The sequence below is a fragment of the Gouania willdenowi genome, chromosome 6 (genome assembly GCF_900634775.1).
Source record: "Gouania willdenowi chromosome 6, fGouWil2.1, whole genome shotgun sequence".
Lineage (NCBI taxonomy): Eukaryota > Metazoa > Chordata > Actinopteri > Blenniiformes > Gobiesocidae > Gouania > Gouania willdenowi.
Window position 1 is genome coordinate 47,567,692 of NC_041049.1, and position 20,204 is coordinate 47,587,895.

The window sequence follows — 20,204 nt, forward strand, 5'->3', positions numbered from 1 at the left end:
CAGAACTCCTCATTACTGCCACGTTGCTTTGTTTACGAGTGAAACTGTTTCCTGCTTAGTGTCAAACCTCAGCCTAAAGCCTGTTTCACATTGCTGCTCCTCGCACTGTAGCTGCATTGCGTCAGTGAGAATGATTCCATATTTGTGGCCGTGAGCTTTCAGTGTGTATGTCCTGTATCGGTTCATCTTTGTTGAGGATGTGTGTATATTTATGTGTATGTACTGTATCCTTTCTTATCTGTTTATATTGTGATATCACAGCTATAAATGTCTGGCTCTGGCCTGCAATGAAGAATCTGCTCTTCTTTATCTGTCTTAAGATTGATTCTGTGTTTTAAATAGAGCTGCTGTCTTTAATAGTTCTATGTCTTTCCACAACAGAGATACTGACAGTCTTTCATATTGACGGAGACGATGACTATCAGTGGGATGAGTTATTTCTCTGCGTGTGTGAATTTTTTATGATACGAGTTTGTAACAGTTTGCGCTTTTTCTTGGTGAGAACTTCATTGTTCCCGTCTTTTGTCTTCATTAATCAGAGTGCCAGCTGCTTTCGGGGAGCAACTTCACCACAGAGTGCAACAATCCTGGGAACTTCATGTGCGGAGATGGGAGGTGCGTCCCAGGCGGATTGCAGTGTGACGGATCGCCGGATTGCTTTGACAACAGCGACGAGAAGGGCTGTCGTAAGTTACCGTTTCCCTCGTTTCATCAATTCCCTTTTTAACCATTTTCTGTGCATTTTTCCCAACTTTTTTCACACTGTTTTTTTTCTTTAAAAATTGAGCATCACGTTAGTTCAGGCAGGCACAGAAGTAAAGCTAGTCCAGCCCCTTCATCTGTCAGTAGCTGATAACAACTGACAGCATCATCCACTAATCAGTTAGGGGTCTATTCAAACGTCTGGACTTAAGCGCTTTTTTACTTGCCTGCAGTTACGCGCCTCTCTCCTGCGCATATTTTTCCGTCCAGGTTTCTGACACGCCCACCACGCGTATGTAGAGCAAAAGCACGTAGTATGTGAATGAAGGCGGTCTGAAGCAAAGGAGGTGGACTGGGGCATGATGTCATTTTTTGGGGGGGCTGTCTAGAAATCACAGAACATGGAGGTTTCCCAACGCTTGTAAATGTCATTGAAATCCGTGAAAATGATAAAGTTCACTTTTAATTTGAAAGGCCTTCATTGATAAACAATGTAACAGGTTGTAACAGGCATTCTTCTGTCCGAGTTACACTTAAAATCTCTAATTTTTTCCTCTCATACAAGGACAAATGAACATTTGTTTGTGTGGAAAGCCTGATTTCATTCGTTTTTTCCATCCCTGCATTCAGAAATGATTGTGATGCGCTGCGGTTTTGAGGAAAAAAACCTCGTAGAGCATCCTGAGATGTTTACAGTGAAACAAAACCATTGGCTTCCTACATATATGCAGTTTTAAATATAAATTGTCTAATGCCTGTGGAGCTGATGTGAGCGAGTCCGAGATGGGCCTCATTTAAATATGTGTGGGAACAGTTTCTGGTATCCATCCTCTCATGTGCATTTCACCAACCTCCGCATATGACATCTTGTTTCATTATTATTTACTCTGTAGTGGATCAAACTGTGGCTTTACTTTGGACATAGTGTGAAAGTAGTTGGACATCGCTGTGGCAACGTGGACAGAAATCTGCGTCTGTCAGAGTTTTAACCAATCAAGCAGCAGCAGCTGAGGCACAACTCGGGTGATCACAGCTGCTGCTGCACGACGCACGAGTCCGTGTGGTTTAAAATGTAACTAAGTCCATATTTCTAGTGAAATATAATGTTTCACCTTATTGAGGCACTGCACTTATTCTAGGTTTGGAAGCGCATAAGAGGAAAAGGACTGAAGCAGACGGGAGAATTCAGTTGTTTGAGTGTGGTGTTTTCATTTGAAAAAAAATGTTATTATTTAGGCTAAAACTTTGACCTTTCTGCCTCTTCTTGGGTCAATCTATGTGATATTACATATTGGTTTTGTTTTGTTGTTGTTGTTTTTTTAATTTTGCTAAATTGTTAAATAAAAATAAAAAATACAAATAAAGACAAAAATTACATTTTTTTTACATTTTAAATAAAATAAAATAAAAAATGTACTTTTTTAAAGCAAAAACTTTAAAATTTTAAAATACCATCAAATCATTTTTTTAATTATGTATATATGTATATATATACTTTTAAAAATATTATTACTAGACATTTCAGGTGGCCCCACATGGGGTCACTACTCAACGTTTGAAAAACCCTGCTTTAAGCACTGAAGCATATTAGGGAATTTATCTATTTTTTTTCTCCTTTCTGGGCTGTTTAAACACCAATTTCTGCCAACTTAAATAATCCTAACTCTTGCACAGCATGCACTCATCCTCTTACTAGAGACTTTTGACCCCAGTTTAGCACGCAAACACCATCAAAGGCGAAGGCTGATTATTTCTGCATGCGGCAATTGTGCCACATGCATAATTCTACTGTACGTCTGTAATAGTTCAGCTTTCAGCCTCACATTTTATGTGGCTTTGATCTTCCCGGTCTGCCGCTCCTCCTCGTCTGTCCGCCCTCTCATCTCAGCGAGTGCTCCACATAAAGATAGGATTGCTGATGAAGATGGAGTTTGAGGCTCGGTCACACTAAATTTAAAATCCAATCTCCCAAAGTATTTGTCTCTCTAAGTGTCCTAAGTCCCATTTTTTCCACCTCATGCTTTAGCTTCTCAATTTCTTTCCATTTGATTATTTTTTTCCCATCTTTTGTCTCACACAGGCTTGTTGTTTTGTCAAAGCAGTTTTTTTTTTTGTTTTTTTTTTCTCACTTGACATTTTTTTTTTTTTTTTGCCACAAAAACAATTTACAAATGCTGTCTGACTGTTCTGTCACCTCTCTTTCAGTTGCTCTCCCACCCATCCTCAAGCACTCACTTCTCTCACTGTTCTGGTTTGCTGGCAGCTCGGGGAACAAGCAGCCAATGTGCAAAAAAAGAAAAAAAAGTTGAAAATATGTCCCCCGGCCTGACAGCGCGCACACACACACACACACACACACACACACACACACACACACACACACACATGCTCACACACACACAGCATGCATGCTAAACTTTATTCACTTCCTTCTTGTAAACAAAGCAACTTGTAGTGGCCAAGGAGGGCTCTCTTATTTATATTTACGGTACCTACAGGATAAGGCCAATGTCTTGCTAAGATGATGAAATCACTGAAACTTTATATAGAGAAGATCCGTGCCCCAGATTCTCATCAATGTGTGACCTTAAACTGTCAACAGCTTGGCAGGCCAAATAAATAGAAATAGAAGATTCACTTTCACTTGCAGCATTTGCATCAGAATTAGATTTAATCTAAGTTTCTGATTTACAAAGTAATGGAGCTGGTGTTTTGGATATTTTGTGAGAAGTACCGTTGCAGATGCTCACCTGAAATACAAGTTTAGATTTTTAACAGTTCAAGCACATCGGTATTGGAAAGACTGTAGGTTTTTTCATACCGAGATAGTAAAAACAGTCCTGACAGAGGTGATCTTTAAAGGTTGAGGTCAATCAGTGTCATCAGAGTTGCAAATAAGCAGCGATCAATGGATGAAATATTCAGTTTCACTCCGTTAAAGTACCAAGATGCTGACGTCACGAATAGTGTTTTGTAGGAGTGGAACGATACCTAGAATCCATGATACGATACGTTAGATAGGAATGGGTTCATGATGACGATACGATATTTTTGAAAAGGGAAAAGGACATAAAAATAGCAATTGGAAAAATATCCAAAATATTAACTTTGGAAATACTTACAGACTTATGGGTATGTCCTTTTCAGATCAATAAAAGTATATTTTAAAAAAAATAAATAAATAAATGAACAATAACATAACAAATGCCTATAAAAAGTGTCACCCTGCAAATAGAACACAGACAGAATACAATTCAAACCAAATTATAACTACATCATGACAATCTTCAAAAAATAATCTTCTCTGCTTGAACTTTGCATAACAAGTTTCTTTTTTTTTTTCTCTTTTTTTTTTTTTTTTTCTTTTTAAATATCAAACTAGAACAGTCTGCATTGCCCAGATTAAATATATGGACGTGATCTTTTTCAACAATAATAACATGTTTACCTTCTGAGACCTTTGGACATTGACTTTGGTGTTTGAAATGTCACACTAACGTACTATTCATACTAAGTTTGACATCAAAAATAATATGTAGTTTGTTCACATGAGAAATACTCGAATGTATAAGTATGCACGATGGGCACACTAGTCATACTCAACCGCCCCATGATGCATTGTGAGCGGACATTCAGGGATTGTTAAAACGTCTTGGGACCAGCTTCAATCTAAAAGTCAAACATCCTCTTTTCAAAACAAAAGGATCTCTTCTTGTCTTCCATTAGTTTTTTTAACGCTTATGTAAATGTGGCTCTGATTTTGAAGGTGGATCAAATGACCACATGTTGATATTCTGCTTGGTCACTTTCTCACTTAAAATGCTTTAACAACTTTCAAAGGTGGAGAATCAATGGAGATTCTGGTTTTTGTCGTTGTAGGTTTGAAATGCATCTTGGGAAACTTGGAAGTATATTTCAGTGGGAACTGTCATCATCCTAATCATACTTATAGTATATAGTGGACAATATATACTCATTGAGTTTATAGTGTATAATATGTTTTTTCAACATGTCTCCTTTCATTGAAAATACATGCTTGTTTTAATATTGCAGTATATCGTTGTGTGATACATTATCCCACCTTCACCATTTTGAGATGCAAACAGTTGATAAGAGAGATACGTACCTCTGTAATCACAGTCTTTTTTCATTAAACATTGTTCCCTTTATGACAATGAAACTCACGCAGCATTTCTTTATTTGTTGTCTCCGACCTCATTATCTGCTCTAAAGTGGGTCCCATTATCCTTAAAACAAATGGTTATTTGTCAGCAGGTGTGTTGGGTCTGTGCTTCACAAGTGTCCCCAGACAAACTTCTGATCATTGAGCTCTGCAGAGACTGACAGAGAAGACAAACACATGCTGGGGATGGGAAAGGAGGAGGCGAGGACTCAATATAGTGGCTCCAACAGGACCTGTGTATTGTCTAAGGAAAACACAGGGACTTCATACTTAATGCGTCTTCTGGAGTCCCTGCAAGTAGATTTATAATCATTCACTCTCTGACAAAAAAAACCAAAACAAAAACTCACACACACACATTCGGTTATGTACACATTAAATAAATGAGGACGGCAGATTTGCTGTAGTGAAAGACAGTTTGTGGACTTAGCTAACTGCCTCTGTCATCCAGCCACATGGCTCGGGTGTTTTATGGTAGATTTCTCTACAAATCCAATTTGGAGTGAAATATAGCCAGACTCTCTTTGCCTTTCTATGACCAGAAATACTCCTGTATACACTGTCCTTTCCAATCAATAATGTTACCTTGGAGGCAGAAAAGCACTATATTTCCTTCAGGCTGTAATATAAATCAATGCTTTCATTGCACAGTTTCATAGAAATGCATCCTTTGATTTATACATTATTTTACATTTGTCAGTTCTTTCACAATGTATGAGTAATTCCCCCTTTTTTTTTTGGCTCTGAAGTAATTCTAGTCTTTGATCTGCATTAGATGCAGCTAAATCATATTCTTTCAAATATAAAAGTCTCAAATATATAAAGACATGTCCCAAGTGGCTCATTAGTTTGATTTATTTTAACTTGGCAAATGTAAAAAAACAAAAAAAAAACAGAGGTGAACAATTTACATCTGACTTCTCTGAGAAGTCATACAAAGATGAACAATTTTCAACCTTGAATTGATTTTAAATCTGCACAAGCTGCTTTTTTGCACAAACAAGCACATTACCTTTGACACTAAACCAAGTTGCTTTGTAAACATTTGTCAACATGCTGCTATGAAAGCGAAAATCAATTATAGTGATACTTCTTTTAGCTTTTAGCATTTATTTCTTGACTTTAATATTTCAGCTTTTCCACAAGGAGTCACTTTGGTTGAGCCTCGGGAATGTGCTGAAGATGTGACTTCAAATTTTGGTTAAAGTTTTATTTTAGCCCCAGTGCTAGTTCTGCATTTGCACAACTGGCAAGAAAGTCTACGTGCTTTGGACTTGCAAAGAGGTGCACACATGCTGCAAAGCATTCCCAACTATGGAGATCCTTTCTTTATATCAGTGATTTCCAAACTTTTCACAGTCCCGTGCCCCATCAGACCTTTAACCACTACTCCTGCACAGTTAATAAAAACACAACAATGTAATGGGATATACAATGTAGCTCTACAGTGAAATTTGTCCCTGAATTTGACCTATCCTGTTGTGGAATAATATATAATAAATAATATATAATAAATAATAATAATAATAATAATAATAATAATAATGCACACGATAAAACATCTTATTCAGAATTATTATTTGTGTGCTTTATTAAATTAATTAGCCTAGTCTACTTTTGGAAAATGAATCTAACAAACATTTGTTGATTGAACATATAGTAGTAATGCAACATATTCGTCACGCTGAAACTTTGAAATGCAACTCGCTACGGCTTTAATGAGAAAGGTGAAGTTGAGAGGATGCTCATAATTCTGGAATGTTTGGCTGAATTGAATATTTATGCTTTTTTGATGAGATTATTTCTCTGTCTGAGGCTGCATGAGGGGGCTCTGCATGTGTAATTTGTGGCCATGCATGGAGGTTCCTCAGTGCTGGTCGGTTTATATTCTAGTTTCCAATGCTGTCGCACTGTTTTCAATGTCTGTTCACGTCGTACCCCCATAACACTTTTTGTGAATAACTCGTCCCCGACATTTAGTCCGATTTTATCAATCAAGGTACCCCAGGTTTCAGACTACTAAGGACAATCCTGCTGGGTTTTGGCTAAAGTGACGATCAGGCCAAATTTTTCTGTCTGTGCCCAGCAAGTGGAGGAAGCCGACAGATCAGTGACAGAAACCCCACCTGATTCCCACAGATATTGTGGGAATGCACATTTTTTTTTAAATTCTTTCTCATTCTTATTCTTCTGACCATATTTTGCTCTGCTACTTCTCTGCCAAATCTTAACCAATCTACACCATTCAAAATGTTCTGCTCCTTAGTGACAATGATAATATTTGATTTGTAAAATGCTAACTCTTTTACTTTTAATGTATTTTTTGGTTTTTTTCAAATTAAGCTGCTTTTGCAAGGCTTGGAATGCTTGATTAGGTTGATTTGAGTGTGGTAGCTGCTTTAAGGAAAACTGCTGGTAAAGCTTTAATCCTGCAGCTACACTAACAATCTATAGCTTAAAATGATGCTACAATCATCCTATTTCTTATAATTATACTTTTAGTGGGAATACTTAGCATTCACCCCTTACTTTTGTTCCACAAGTAGAACTTTTATCCGAGAACTTCTATGTGCAGCTTTAGCTCAGTGTGATCAGAGCCTGCTTCTACCTTCCTTTGAGCAATCATCAAGTGGAACCTTGTTTGAATCTTACCCTGCATTTAGTCTGTAAACTTGCCTCTCAATAAATATTTGATAAATCCTCAGTGACTGCTCAATGACTGAACGTAATGCTGTTCATTGTGTTTGTTGACTTTTAACACATACAGCTAATGGAGTTGGCTACTCTTTTTCACATTCCCACTTGCATTGTTGTGGCAATGCAAATTTTTCGAGTTATCTTTTTTTTTTCTCCTACTAACAACGCATTTATTTGTAGAAAGCCTGCTTTTATTAAACAACTGTAGCGACTTCCACTGTTTGCACATTTGGAAATGTCTACAGATGAACACATCAGGGCGTACGTGGAACAAGCGCATGTTAACACAGGCACGCACATTCACCGCTCTGTTTGTATATGTCTGTTTGAACAGACATCTTTCATCACTACTGTGTGAAAATAAGGCTGCTCAAAGCAGCGGCTCATGTGGCGAGTGTGTGTCCTGCCATGATTGAGGGAAATAAGAAGCAGGAGGTGGACAAGCGTGTGCAAACCCGCTGAGCGCCTTCCCTTATTACCAAGGAGACGGGAGATGTTGTTTGCGTCATGTATACATGCCAATTGGTTCCCATCGTTATCAGCTGTTTTACATTTAAAATGTTTAATGTCTTGTGGCTCTGATGTCCCCGAACTCAACATCCTTTCTAAATATCTGCCGTTAAAGAGTATCCTGTCATTTTTTAAAGTTTGATGGTTATTGATTAATTACTTATTTTTTATTGACCATTTTACTGACTCCGAGGGGTTATACCGAGGGGAATACCCCTGTGACATCAAAAACCAGAGGTGTGGCCTTGAGTAACATGACTTAGACTAGACTTGGACTAGTGTCTCAAATTTGATGACTTTAAACTCGACTTGACACTCGACCTAAAAACAAATGACTTGTGACTTTACACGGACTTGAACATATTGACTCTGAAAGACTTGACTTCTTACCCTTCCAGATTAAACCGTGATTGATAAATGATTTGGAAAAGTTATACCTCGTTCTACTTCTCAGTATGATTATTGTTTGTTTGGTTAACAGAGGAAACGAGAAATGTCAGATTGCATTACTATTATTTGACTGTGGTACATTATGTACTCATGACTTGTAAAGACTTTTTGCTTGACTTGGTCTTGAATGGCCTTGAGTCAAGAGTTGACTTGGATCTTGATTCCGAACTTTAGCGACATGACTTGAGACTTACTTGAAACTTGAGAAGCAGTGACTTGTTCCCACCTCTAATAAATTGTCTTGGAGTGACACTTGCCAAATACAGCATTCTTGCTTGCATTTTCTCTGTAAATGCAGTTAAAACTAAAAAACCAAACACAACTTTAACACTCTTCAAAAGGTTCAGAGACCTGATCTTCTGATTGGTCAAGTGCATGTTGAATTGACCTAAATACACACACCAAAGGGCAAGAGGAAGAAAAAAAACTTGGCTAAACTGTAAATAATTAACAAAAATGCTTACTTGTGCACTTTTGCGTTTCCTTTCACCTGCTCTAAGTTTGGAAGGAAAATCCTTGTTCACCAATGTCATCGTAATTGTGTTCCAGTCCGTTTAACTTGACAGGCCAGCAGTCATTCACTGAATGGTAAAAAATGTTTAATCTTTTGGAACCGGCATCTGTGCATCGCCCTTCCAAACACAACTTATTCTCGTTTGTTTGCCCTCTCCGTCTCCTCTAACAAAAGAGTCAATAAAGTCACAAGGATACTTTGAAATAACGGTCCGTGCTAAGGAAGGAATTGATTACATTCAGCTTTTGTTTTATTTAATCTAAGACAAGCTTATTATATTACAGGCTGGTTGTAGGAAGCCAGAACCAGCCTCCACAGCTTTGATTTTTTAATCACATATCCTTTTATAAGGGAGTGCAATATGTCATGTTTTTAGTGTGAATTCTACTTAGATGATGTCATGCGTGTTGATGCTAACAATATTTTCAATATGTGTTTGTTGTGATTTCCTATATGGAATGCTACCAAGTTGGAAGTGTACTCAGCTTTGATTTAGAATAATTTCACTTACAGTCACATCTAACGTACCATTATGCCTTATGATGTCAACTAGGCTTTCACATAAAGGTTGAATGAGGTAGTGGCTCGGACCAGACAGAAGCAGTCCAGGAAGGTTGGTTACAGCATAAATAAAGCAAATTCAGTAAAGAAAAACAGAAGAAAATACAACATTAAGGAAAATAACGGTGGAAAAAACATGCAAAAATAATAAAATAATTTGAATTCAACTATTACAAGGCTTTAATGTGTGTATTCTTCAGGCAGAATTTGCAGCACTTGTAGGCAGGTGGATAGATGAACAGCCAAACTGGCACAAACACAGTGAACAGACAATGCCAAATACAGGGCCTCCGATTTTCCGATTATTAAAATGTTCACAAATCATGTTTTAGGACCATATCACACATTTCCATGTTATTTTTCCTGTTTAAAGGGTGTGTTGCTTGCTTGATTTTAGCGTAAACCCCCTTTGTAAATCATCTGAAGCATATAGAAACAAACAATTTTTGAAATGTTTAAAGGTCACCCATCTCCATTTGTTCTAAGAACCCCGAAAACATAGTATTTGAGGTTTATTTTACTAAACTCGCCTGTTTTCCAGAGTTTCAGCCTCTGAAAAGTCACTTTCTGGGCAACTCTACACAAACGGGCTGATTTGCGTCCTACTAATGCATATTCATGAGTGGGCGTGTCTATAGACGGGATACTGACTTCCTCCTCACCGGTACAGACATAGACTGTAGAAAATACATACATCGCACTGCGTGAAGGACGCTGAAGTGCTCACCTTTGTGGGCGTGGCTGTTTTCATTTCAATCACGGCAGAGAGCTTCCTGGAGGCGTGGCTTCTCCAGCTCAGTGCTGCGTCAAATTCGACATCAAAGTGGGAACGCGTCATTAAATTGGAGCGAGGTGTTTGTGCTCACCCTGCAGTAAGAAAGGAGCAAATCACCCTCTAACTAATGATTGAGGGAATCTATGAAAAAAACACTTTGGGCATGTGTATGAAGCTCATATAGCACTTTTATGATGTTTAAAGCACAGAAAAGTCCATTTAGCTTAACATGGACCCTTTAATATCCAGTAATGTCATCTAAACAGAGTGTAACGTGAAGAGTAAATGGGTAAACGCTGAAACGGAATTTGGGAAATTTTGAAATTATAAAGAAGACTAAACGAGAATCTACAGAAACATTTATTTCTGTAGATAAAGGTGAGCTGACTCAAGTCTGATGGGAGTAAACAAAAACAGCACAACACAACTGTTCCCCTATCATTCAATTAAGACATTACTTTTCCACAATTGGCAGATCTACTTTCTATGAGCTAAAAGTAAATTGGCAGATTTAACTCCAACAGTTAAAAATACATTATGATAAAGTTTCCAATCTGTATTGCACAAAATCTTGTGAAAAGTAAACAATTAGGCGTGTAACAATACACAAAAATCACGGTTCGATACATACCTCGGTTTTGAGGTCACGGTTCAGTTCATTTTCGGTACAGTATGGAACAAAATGCAAAACATAAATTTGCTTGTTGTTTATTCGAAACTTTAGTAAACCAACAATGTATTTACATATTATACAGAATATGAAAATAAAGTAAAAAAAAAAAATACAACTCTTGTAAAGTGCTGCCTGGTAATAATATTCTCAAGCAAAAAATACATTGAATATTATAGAAATAAGCTCACAGCTTGTAAATAGCTTTTAACAAACAAAAAGTACAGCACAGTTCCAGCATGAAGCCCTTGGTTTAGACCTTCATATTTTTGGCCAGAAAAATGTACTTGTCCACATTGTCTGCAGTAAGTGCAGATCTGCTGGTACTTACAAATGCAAAATATAAATTTGCTTATTCATTCCAAACTTTAGTAAACCAACAATGTATTTAACTTTATACAGAATGTGAAAATGAAGTTTAAAAAAAAAATACTACACTGTTTTAAAGTGCTGCCAGGTAATATTCTCAAACAAAAAATACATAAAATATTATCAAAATAAGCTCCTCACAGCTTGTTAACAGCTTTTATCTGCTGCTATAAAGACTCTGATATCAGTTGTTACAGCTTTGGCCAGTCAGCTGCTTTGCACTAAGGACGTTTTCTATCTTTTTCACAGTGATATTTGCACTCGGGCGGTGCCGTTTGAAGTGAGTTATCATGTTCATTGTGTTCCCGGAAACGTACCCGATCTCAGCTGAACAATGTCAGCACACTGCCCTCGTTTTATCCACTGATCTTTCTTCGTTGCAGTATTTCACCCGGAAGCCGAAGTGTTCCCAAGCAGGAGACTTTAGTGACAGGGGAGGGTCCTCCAGCTCTGGTTTCTCGCTAGCTTTAGCCATGTCGTACACGGGCTGCAGATGTAGCTGCAGGCAGACGTAAACACACGCAACTTCCGTTCTGTTCCGGGAACTCACCCGTGCACAACCCTGTACCCGAACCGACCGTCCTGTACCGAAACGGTTCAATACAAATACATGTGTTGTTACACCCTTAGTAAACATACAACATTAGTTCATTTTAGTAACTCCATTCACAAAATCACAAAGTTCCGTTTTAATCAGTTCAACACTTTAAGAACCCTGAGGAAGGACTTGAGGACGAACGTACTGTTAACACCTGATAACGCTGAACGTTTAGATTTTTCATCACTTGTTGCACAGTTTATAAATCCTGTTAGATATTTAAAACACACTTTTGTAGGATACATTTTTTTTATTACTCTTATCATGATCACATTATCATTTTCTGCTCTGTTGCACGAACAATAGCCTGGAACGGCTTTTATTATTGTTGACTGACCTTCACAAAATACCCCATGAGACATTAAGTTCAAAATAGCTTTTAAATACCCGACAGTAACAAAAGCCTCATCAGCACCAGGAGGAAAGACAGATTACTATAAAAGAGACACGATTGACGTCTTATTTGCGCAGACAATTCATGACCACACTAAGCGTGACTATACAGAGCGTCGTTAAAATAAAAGTAATGCATTTTTGTGATAGTGGCCAGTGTAAACTAAATAAGCCATTCTCCAGCTATTAGGACTGTTTTATTTAGTTTTGTTTTACCTTGTATGTCTTTGTTCCAACTCTATTCTTATCTGCCTCCGTGTTGCTCAGTGTTTGTATTTGTGGCTTTGTGTGGGTGTAAATCAGGAGGGTGCAGCACAAAAAAACACAACCAAGCCAAAAGCAATAGCTCACATGAAACGTTTTGCAGGTTGTTCACAGATTTTTATCTCATTACAGAAGGAATAATTAAAGAAAAAATAAACCTGAAAGGCAGCAATGAAATATTTACCATACTACAATGATAGAGATAAAATAGAAAAGAAAACAGTTCTACAAAGGCTTGTTTGGACTAACAATTGGAATTTTCTTGCACTTAATGGCTGACAGATCAATATGGCCGACTGGTGTAATTAATACCAAGGAGGTATAAAATATTCATTGGGCTCCATATACAGTCTCCCTCTGACTGTTGCCCTGTGTCTCACTCTTTCTAGCCCCATTAGCTTGAATGATGTCCTTGTTCCACCGATAATCACAAATTGGTCAAAACAATTGCCCTGAAATCTTCAAAGGAATGAAACATGCGTCGTGTCCAGACACGACGTTTGAGACGTGACGTTCTGCAATGCCATTTGTTTCACTGTTGTTATCTGTCACAGCACTTCCTGATTTTACTCATTTTGCTGTCACTTTTATAATGGTTTTATGGCAAATAACTGAAAAAATTACTGGTGTTTTTGTCTGTCAGCCACTCAAGCTGCCCTGATCTCACACAAAATTTGTTGACTGGAGTGTTAGTTTTGACAGCAAATTTTGATTTAGTTTTACTCATAGTCTTTTACTATTTCAGTTATAGTTTAGTTTTAGTCAACCAAATGACATGACATATTTTAGTCGACTCAATCTGTTACAGTTATAGTCGACCAAAATATAAAGCACAAGTTTATGCATTTTTTTTTAAAAGATTCAATTACCATTGATCAACCTGATATTGGATGGTATTGTCGACGAAAGCTATGACAAAAATCTTTATTCAACAAAATGAACTCTGGTCTACTGCACATTATCATTGGCCAATAAAGCACTGAAGATGAATAGCTGCTCAGACAAATGACTATTTGCTTGCATTAATGAGTGGGATGTCTTCAGTGAGTTGTACTTTGTGAATATTTTAATCCCCTGTTTGCTAGACTGTTCAAGTTCCTCTTGTTTTAACACGGATCCATTATTGATTTTTTTCTCTCCAGAAATGCACGGCAAGGTCAGAGAAACCTCTACCTTTGGGGTGGCTTGAGTACTCACAGCATCTGTTTTCTTTCTCTATAGTCTCTTCTTCTAGTGTTTCTACTCACTCTGTCAATCATTAAGGCCCATCATGACTGAGTCTACCTGTGCTGAAGAAACGACTCACTTCTCTGAGGAATTACTGTGAGGGAAGACGTGTGGAGGACATAGAGATGCATTTTTTAAGGAGCAAAGCTTGCAATCATTTAAAGCAGCAGCAGAAAAACTCATTCATCTTAACATAAAAGCCAAAGCCTTGAGGAGGCTAGAGACAAATGCAATGATTTCGTTTCAATTATATGACAGCTTTACATTTAATGGGAAAGATTTAAACTTAGTTTTATCTCCCGATCAAATAAAAGCAGATTTTTTTATTTTATTTGTACTTTTATTGTCGAAAAAGAAAAACCGCACAAGGTTGGTTGAAAAGATGAAAAGTTCTTTGAAGTTGTTAAGAAGATGTTTTTGTTGGTGTTGCTTATTCATTATCCTCCAGCTGTGTGTTGTATGCTGAGCCAAGCATGTTTTTTTTTTCTGCTGGTGATAGTCTTACCTCCAGGAATCTGTCTGATTGCTAACCCTATTCGTTTTCATTTGTGCTGTTCAGCTGAATAGCGGAACAACTTTTGGAGATCGTCCAATGTCCCGCTGGCTTTAACTGAACGTCTTCTACAAGCTTAGAGACGAGAGAACAGAACTTGGCATGAAAAGGGAGAAGATTCAATATAAGGGTTGGTTATGGTTTGAAGAGCAAAGAAGCAAAAGCATTAAAACAAAAAAAACATCTGCAATCACAAAAAAACAACTGCTCTGTCAAAGTTTTGTTTGTTAAAGCAGAAGTCAATCTTAGAGCAATCAAAAGAAACCAAATGAGTTTTTATTTTTCAATCTTGAGTTTAATAATTGGAAACAGCTTTCTGTCATGGTCTCTGATGAAGTGTTTGTTTTATCTCAGTCAATCCCTGTTTATTTTGGATTTGTGTAGCATTTACGTTTCTAGTTCATCTTTTGATCCATATTAACACCTGTGTCCTCTTGTCCTGCCATGTATTCCTGTGTGTGTCCTGTCAGTGGCCGTGTTCCAAATTGCATACTAACGTGCTACTCTTACTACGTTTGATGTCAAAATGAGTATCCAGTGCTTTTACATTAAATAGTATGGGATGATTGAGTAAGCGAGAAATACCCGGTTGTATATTGGTACATTTTTGAAGTATGCATGGTGGGCACTATTCTTACTTGACCGCCCCATGATGCTTTGCGAGCAAAATGTAAAATCATCCTAGGGCCGACTTCAAGCTAAAAGGCAAATATCCCCATTTCAAAACAAAAGCGTTCCTTTTTGTTTTTCATTAGTTTTTAGCACTTTTGTAAATAGAGCTGTTGTTTTGAAGTTAACTGGAAGTTTAGTCACCAGTACAATGGCGGATCTCTGAAAATGTTGGCATGAAATGTGTTTTCCGCGAGTTTTATGAATCAAATGACCACATGTTGATATTCTACTTGGTCACTTTCTCACTTAAAATGGTTTCAGAACTTTCAAAGGTGGTTAATCACTGGAGATATTTAGCCTCAGTGTGCTTCAGGTTTTTGTCGTTATAGGTTCGAAATGCATTTTGGGAAACTTGGAAGTATACTTAATCAGGATTCTCGCCAGCGCTGTCGAGTGTTTGGGCTCTCGATGTATTAATTTTGTTTCCCTACGGAGCGATGGCGCCCTCTATGCTCCGTTTTCAGCAACGTGGGGGGGATTTTCTGTAGTTTTTTTTCATTTTTTAATCAATACTGTCTTAATAACTGCAGCACACGGCCCATTCCAAACTAGGAATGCTTTTGTTACAGTCGTTGCACTCTCCGTTATTTACAGTACAGTCCAAATCCTGTGATTATCTCATAACCTTCCCGTGTTAATTCTTCACACTCTCTCTAAGCGCTGGCACAAAACCACAAACCTCCAGGCCTCACACTGGACATCTCACTTTGTAATCAGTACCTCAGACTCTAACTGAGACCCAATACCACATTGGGACTCTCCCGTTACAGTTACAGTTACAGAGGATCCTGCTAATCATTCTAATAGTAGATAGTATATACTCATTTAGTGTGTAGTGTGGCACCATTCTGTTTGGCACTCAGGTGTGCTGCATTTCTTACAGAGAATGCTTGCTTTTGGTGTATTTTCCTTGGATTATCTTTATTTCTATTTTGTTACTTTGAATTTCTGTTTTATGATTCTGCAAATGGTCTCTAACTCCACCAAGACCCGTGACACTTTTGTATTGTGTTATAGTTGCTCTGCTTTAGCTATTAGTACATATGCTTCCTTCAAAACATCTAACCACTTCATTAAAAACCCACCCATTACCTTCAACTGACAAATACTTGTATGTCACGTGTGCCCCTTGTTTTGTTTATGTTGTTTACATGTCTCTGAACTCTCATCTGCAGATTGAGCAGCAGTAGCTCATACATGTCAGCTTGTACAGTTTACTCTGATTTAGAACAGATTTTCTGACATTGCAGTGAATAAGAGCTTTTCCCGCCCTGAAAATCTACGACTAAATATCGTCTTCAGAGATGCAACTAATACAACTAAATAATGAACAATGAAATGGAGAAAGGACCACATTATTATGTATTTTTTCCATTAATGCCGTTTAATATCAATAGCAGTGTTAATTTTGACAGTAAAATTTGATTTTGTTTCAGTCACAGTCTTTTGACTAAAATGCGACTTAGTTTTAGTTAAAATCAGAACTATTTCAGTTATACTCTCGTTTTAGTCAACTAATTTACATTATGATTTTAAAAATATCAAGTATAGGAGTTTGTACATGTTTTTAAAGATTCAAATAACATGATTTTGGATCATATTAATGTTTGTAAATAAATACACAGACCTATTGAATGTGACCTCATGATCACTTGAGTTCTGGTTGGATTTTGTCCCATGTGACGAAATTAATGTTTTGTTTATATTCGTCTACAAAAAGATTAATTTATTTTGATGTAGTTTTTGTCAACATCTTTTTTTTTTTTTTTTTTTTTTTTTTTAAGTCATTGTCTAGTTATTGTTACTTAAATAAATGTAAAAAATTACTGAGATTTTTAGTCAACAAAATTAACACTGGTCAATATATGGAAGAACTGCATTGTGGACACATACAGTTTTTGAAATAGGAAATAAAATGACTAAATATGTTGGAAAGAAATTCCTAAATGTTTCCAAGTTCCCCCTGCAACATGTTCAAATAGGGGTACTAGTTTGAAAACACTGCTGTAAACGATAAAGATGTTCTCGACTTAACATAAACTTTCAATATACAATAATTTGCTCTGTTCATATTTTTGTAGGCCTGACACTTTTACACCTTTTTTTGTACATGTTTTGGTTGACTATTTGTAATACAGGAGAAATACTTAAGTTTACTTCAACAAAACTATCTTATTTTTTCAGTATGCAAATGGAATTTAAAATCCTGTAGAAAAAAAAAAAAAACGTCTAACTCATTTACATTTAATTAAAAAATAATCACAGAACTGAGCTCTCCTAGTTTTATTTATCATTTATTTACTATTTATCATGTTGGCTTATTTTTTTAAACTTTTGGCTCTTGGGGGTTAAAAACTTATTATGCACTCAGTAAACACATTTGTTTAGTCGGCATAATAAGAGCTACATGATTGTATTTCCGCAATACAATCAACTAGGATGATCTCTGACAACGCCACAATAAGAGTTTTCACAAGGGGATTTCTTTGGACGACACTTACTGTATCAAGTCTAAAATACATATTATATTGGAAGCTGCGAAGTGCAAAATGCACTTGACAATACTAGAATAAGATTTTTGTCTTCTTGTTTTTTCTTACCACATTGCTTCAGCATTTATTAATTATAGCTGCATTCTTGATCAAATTTTTCATTAACAGCAACATGTGCTTTTTCTAACCCTTTTATTTCCCCACAAAACAAATGTTTTTTTAATTTATTTCCTGGTCTCTAATTGATATGATAGCTCCGATAACATGAGATTTGATTATCTCTGGTCTCTGCATCCAGGTAAACAGAGATTTCCCAGACTGCACACACAAAGATGAGAAGCTGTCCTGCTTCCTTCCACATTCATTGGACTGCATTTAATCCCAGGAGATGTGGGCTCCAAACCCTGGTGGTTGTTATGCCTCGCCCTGCAAAACATAATCGCTGTAGCTTGAAAGAGCTCATAAATCAGCACACTATATTGTAGAGGAGACTGTGCACCCCTGGCATTTGTGGAGGCTTTGTGCCAACCTATTAGCAGGACGCTCCTACCATTTCTTTTTCAGCGCTGAAACACAAAACACACATCCATCCATTGGATGTGCATTGGTTTCCTTTGACAATTCATGTGTGCCCATTCTCTTTTTCTCCCTTTCTTCATGTGTGTTTTTCTTTAGCTGTTCTGTTGTTTCATACTACTCGTAATGTCATTTTGCTTTAAAGCTGGGTTTAACTTCTGTTCCCTTTTAACAAATAATATAACATTATCTTCTGGTATTGTTAGCGTTCTATGTTTTCATGTTTGCTCAGATTGTATTGTTCATTAGTGCAATTAGGATAATAAAGTTCACAGAGTTTTATTCATAAAGACTGATATTACACTGTCAATATTATGACATGACACTTGTCATTAGCATTAATAAGGTGTCATGAAGGCTGTCATCAAGTGTCGTTTGTTACCCTAACCTTAACCCTACCTAACTCCACTATATCCCTCCACCTAACCCAAAAAATGCCAACATAGCTCCAAAGGTGTCATAATTTAGCAAACAACACTTTATAACAGCCGCCATGACACCTTATGATGAGATGAGATAACTGTTATCGTCCCACATGGGAAAATTTGCATTTCAGTTACTGTATATCCCTGTCCAAGAAACATGAAAAGACAATCACATATAACATGGGAGGACATGAGCGGAGAGAACTGTGGGCCGTCACTAAGATAGCGCTTTGTATCTTAGATGAGAGTAGAAAAACATGAGGTCAGAAGAGGAGAAAAAGACAGATCCCACTCTCCTTTGCCTTTAACTTGCAAGCCGAGCATTCAACTTCTCCAAGTTCGATTCAACGTTCCAAAATAGCATCCTGCTTACTTTTGAGTTTGTTCATCACCAGTGTTTGGAATAACGGCGTTTAAAATAACGGTGTTTTTTTTTTTCAGTAACGGGGTAATCTAACTACTTTTTATGCCGGTACAACACCGTTAACGTTACTGAACGTTAAATACGGTGCATTACATGTACTGATTGAATAAACTGTTTACCGAAATCACCCCTGGCTTCATACGCAGCTGTAGTGAGGAGGTGGGTTAAAAACAAGGTGAGCGATTATGATTGGCTAAGGTCAACGTCATGTTTCATGGTAGCCAATCAGAGCCAGTGTTTTTATACATGTGCCAGCACACGCGCCACACGCACAACCACTACAGATTTGATGAATCAGCAGAGATGGTGAGCGTGGAGTAGTCTGATGAAAAGTTGGCATATTTAATGTGACGATACAAACACTACTTTAAATTAATTGTGGTCAAAGGCAAGAACGTGTATGTGAAGTGTTCATTATATCCAGGAGTGAAGACTTTGTCCACATCTGTTGTAAGCAACTCAAATTTAATGAAGCACCTCACAATGACGCGCATCTAAAAATCTAAATTCTTTGACATATAGCAACTTTTTTTTTTTTTTAACAGAAACAGCAAATAGTTACTTTCCTTGGTAATGAGTTACTTTTATTATAGAGTAATTCAATTACTAACTCAGTTACTTTTTGGATCAAGTAGAGTGTTGAGAGCCCTCCTCCATCTGCCAACGTAATACAGACTGTGATAAGTCAGAAAGCTGCCAGCTCCAATCAGCAGCATGCCTGCTACCATAATTTAAATGATGTCGATGTCTTCCACGTCGTCCATGGAAAAGATGGACAGACACACGATTATCCACTTGTCCCAAGAGTCGAGCACGTATCCAGCCGCAAACGTACCATCCAGATAGGCGGGCTCACCTCTTCTCGTTCTTTTTGTCGAAAAAATTTGGTCGATTGCATTGAGAGACCAACTAATCAATTCCATGATTTTGGTTTTTGGATAGAGATGTAGATGTATTAGATTCACAAGACAAAACAAGCAGCAGCAAGGGCAGATAAGAGTGGGAGAGAGGGAGCAGAGAAAAATGTGACCGCGTTCGTCGAGTGCAGGAAGAGAAAAATGAACACGCTAATGACAGATGATGACAGCATAATAAAGTTTTACAGTTTACAGCATAGACTGCTGTGCATATGTGTCTGATTGTTCTTCC

At 37.3% G+C, this 20,204-nt stretch overlaps 1 protein-coding gene across 2 annotated transcripts in view; it reads left to right on the forward strand.

The window, feature by feature from the left end:
- The window catches only part of ldlrad3 (low density lipoprotein receptor class A domain containing 3), a 119,776-nt gene that overhangs the window by 37,974 nt on the left and 61,598 nt on the right, over positions 1–20,204 (forward strand). For both annotated transcript variants that reach the window (XM_028450065.1, XM_028450064.1), the window contains exon 2: positions 540–686. In XM_028450065.1, the coding sequence (XP_028305866.1) occupies positions 540–686 (147 nt within the window). The remainder of the gene's footprint in view (positions 1–539; positions 687–20,204) is intronic.